Source organism: Elephantulus edwardii, unplaced genomic scaffold (assembly GCF_000299155.1).
Source record: "Elephantulus edwardii isolate Elephantulus edwardi_28Jun2011 unplaced genomic scaffold, EleEdw1.0 scaffold00286, whole genome shotgun sequence".
Lineage (NCBI taxonomy): Eukaryota > Metazoa > Chordata > Mammalia > Macroscelidea > Macroscelididae > Elephantulus > Elephantulus edwardii.
Window position 1 is genome coordinate 446911 of NW_006400036.1, and position 3596 is coordinate 450506.

Here is a 3596-nt window from a genome sequence, read left to right on the forward strand (position 1 = left end):
GAGACGGGGAGAGGGGTGCAACAATGAATGAATGGAATTCCAAAATCTCTGTAGATGTTCATGGAAATGAAAAATAAAGAAATAAAAAAAAATTTTCATATCTCTTTAGAACTATAATCTCACAACCAAGCTGAATGAACTCCATTCACAAGATACAGAGGTAAAATAACTTCCAGGTATACTGAAATCAATCTTTTAAAATCTGACAGAAAGTGAGAAAATAGTTAAGGAAGGAAAACGTGTCATGTGTAGAAGAAAAAATGGTATGATTCCATTTTATATAAAATCCTATAAAATGCAAATAAATCTATGATGACAGAAAGCAGATCAGTAGCTGCCCAAAATGGGAAGGAGAAGGGCAGCAAAAGGAAAGAGAGAGGGAAGGTAAATGCCTAAGAGGACATGTAGGGATGATGTATAAGCTTTCACAGTTAGAGCAAAACCAGTGGATGAGTTTAAGAAGAGAAATTTATTCTCTTCCAGTTTAAAAAGTCCAAATTCAGGGTACAAGTTACACAAGAACGTTTTAGTCAGCCAGCTGTGGGGGAAAAGTTCTTGAGTATGTTGGCCAGGCATTCCTGGGTGACGTACCTGTTTCTCAGCCACTCTTTGCCCTAGGCCTATGAGGTTCTCAGCACAGGACCAAGACCTAAAGTGTGCTCTTCACTCCTGGCTCTTTGTTCTTGGTGTTAGTAAAGTTCTCTTACTCTAACTTGCTTCTTTCTCCTTTTATCTCTCACATGAGTGGGTTCAAGAAAAGATTTGTTTCATCACAAGTCTTTTCCATTTTTGTTTAGGAACTAAATTCCCTGATTGTAAAGGGCAACTAGAAAAAACATTCTACCTTGATAAGACCTGAGAGAAACACTAAAATTCAAGCTTCTCTTCATGTTTATTGTTCATGTTATTCTAGAGAGGCCCTCTTCTCCACTGAACTTCTGAGCATGCACTCATTTCAGTCCTCCTAATCAGCAGTCAGAAATCAAAAGAATTGCAATGAGGAAGGCTGCTGTCAGGGACCTCTCCAAAGTACTAAAGAGCAATAATGTCTGTCTGAAGACTAAGGTGTGCCTGACCCAGGCCATGGTCTTCATAATTACTTGTTATGCATCAGAGAGCAGGACAATGATTAAGTGTAACAGAAGAAGAATGATGCCTGTGAGCTGTGGTGCTGGAGAAGAGTACTGAACATACCCGGGACAGCCAGGAGAACAAATAGGTCTGCCTTGGAGAGGGTGAAACCAACTTCCTCCTTGCAGGCAAGGATTTTGAAGCTCCATCTCACATACTGTGGGCACATGGCCAGGACGGACTAGCCACTGGAGAAGGGTGGAGGGACAGTGCAGAAGAGGAAGAGCTCTGATGAGATGGATTGACATGGTAACTGGGGAAATGGGATTAGGTGTGTCAGTCAGTGAGACTGGCTCATGACAGGGTAGCGTTCAGGGCTATTGTACATATGGTCGCTATGATTTGCAGGCAACTCGATGGCACATAAAAACAAAAAGAGTTACTGGTAAATGCTCGAAACTGGTTCACAGGCAAAAAAGTAAAGCAATCTGGCTCACCTGAGATGATGCTTGTAGTAGTGAGCCTCCTGAGTCCTGGTCGCTCAGTCTTTCCTCTCTTTGGGCAAGAATCTGGGGTGCAGTCATCACTGAAGTGAGAAAAAGGATGTTTTAAGAATCTAGATGTCTTTCTCAGTCATTCAAGAGGGCATTAATTTAAAAATAAAACAGAAACTATAAAAGAAACCAACAGAAAAACATTGGCAAATTAGAAGTGATGCCTCTACTGACAATTTCAAGTTATGTACTTGCATCACCAACAAAGTCCAAATTCCTCTAACATGCCAAAGACCCTCAACCATATATTCTCTCCCCTCTATTTCTAGTCCCAAATCAAAATGGTCTAATGTAGCTATAAAGTAGTTCAACACATAGACATGGAATTTCCTAATGAGAGTGACTTGTGGACTTCAACCTTGTTCCTAAACTTTTGTTGTACACCACAATCTGAATACACTTTCAACTGAGACAGCAAGGAACCTAATTTTTGCTGGGAGGCCCCAACACCACCATGAATAAGAACTGACCCTCACCTAATTCCTGCTTAGTGTCAGCTTCCTCTTTAATGATGTGGCTCAGTTGCTCCTTTGGCCGTGAGGCTGAATTTTCAAGTCCCAGCTCCTGAGGAACCACTTTAAAACTGGTCTCTGCCTCTGGTACTTGGCAGCTTTCAGATTCCACCTCCTCAGGTAAGCTTTCCTGTCCCAGAACGTGGCTGCTGATCTAAAGACAAGTTATTATGAGTTACTATAGGATGCTGACTTAGGATTTCTGAAATCATCATGAAGTCCATCTTCTACAACAGGACAGTCCTTAGGAACAGGTAACAAGGAAAAGATAGTCACCTTCATTTTCACAGTAAGTAGGTATTCCACGTATTGATGGAAATGACAGACAGGCCAATTGCTGACAGTGAACCAGGCCTGCAAGACCTTCAAGATAGGCCTCTAATAAGGGGTTTCAACTGGAAAGTCTGTATCAAATAAACCTTAACCAAATGAAAGCATTGGAGGGTTAAGTTAGAAAGGAATCACAGATTGTACCTTTAACTCTAACAGCTAGATTGTGGAAAGTCACTAATACACAATTCACAGAATTGCAGCTCACAGCAACACTATGAGCAGAAGAGCCCTTAAGGGTTTTCTTAGCAATATTCTTCATGACCTTTCTTCTAATGGTGTCACTTGGTGGGTTCAAACAACTAATCTATGGTTAGTAGTCAAGTGCAAACCATTTGTATCAATTAGAACCATGGATAAAGGATACCCCAGATGGACTCTAGATCCTAATACTCTCTGCTTACCCACTGCCACAGTCTTTGGGGTTTGCCCTTCAAGCTCTCCACTATTGTCACAGCCTCTTCTCCAGTGCGTGGACACTGTGTGTGCACCCATGTCTGGATCTCCCCGGGCAGGATGGTCAGTAATTGCTCCAACATGAGGAGCTCCAGAATCTGCTCTTTGCTGTGAACCTCTGGCTGCAGCCACTGGAAACAGAGCTTCTGAAGTTGCCTCAGGGTCTCCTGGGGCCCAGAGAGCACCTGGTACTGAAAGTGTCTAAAAAGCTGCCGGACAGCTTCAGGGCTGGAGAGTTCCCCTGGAGGGGTAGTAGCTGCTCCAGGGAGTGGGGGGTCCTCTGCCTTTGACACTGGTGGCACATGGACCAGGGCCTTTCCTACTTCCAATGGCATCCCTGGGCTTGTCAAGTTCTTCCACGTCAGCACAGTCCTTCTGGATTGAACAGTTTTCTGGGGAGAACCAAATCTTCACACAGCCTTCTGCAGGGACACTGGAGAAGGAAAGTGTTCCAGTTATGCACAGATAACATGATTTTAGAAAAAAACTCACATGCCCTTCTGAGAAGTCTTGGATTCAACCATGATCCCTGAAACTGCCCAATGGATTGATAGTAAGAAACACAGCTGAAAATAAGACAGCTCCAACTCAAGTGGACTCACGTTTTTTTAAAGTGGAGGTGTGCTCCACAGTGCTGTCCACAGCTGGTTGGTTACTCAGAGGTAATCACTGG

General features: G+C 43.1%; 1 protein-coding gene across 1 annotated transcript in view; it reads right to left on the reverse strand.

The window, feature by feature from the left end:
• LOC102845545 (zinc finger protein 18-like) overlaps positions 1-3258 on the reverse strand; it is a 61567-nt gene extending 58309 nt beyond the window's left edge. The window contains exons 1-3 of the mRNA XM_006900512.1: positions 2872-3258; positions 2102-2291; positions 1569-1657 (exon numbers count right to left, since the gene is read on the reverse strand). Of these exons, the coding sequence (XP_006900574.1) occupies positions 1569-1657; positions 2102-2291; positions 2872-3258 (666 nt within the window). The remainder of the gene's footprint in view (positions 1-1568; positions 1658-2101; positions 2292-2871) is intronic.
• Positions 3259-3596: the final 338 nt, after the last annotated feature.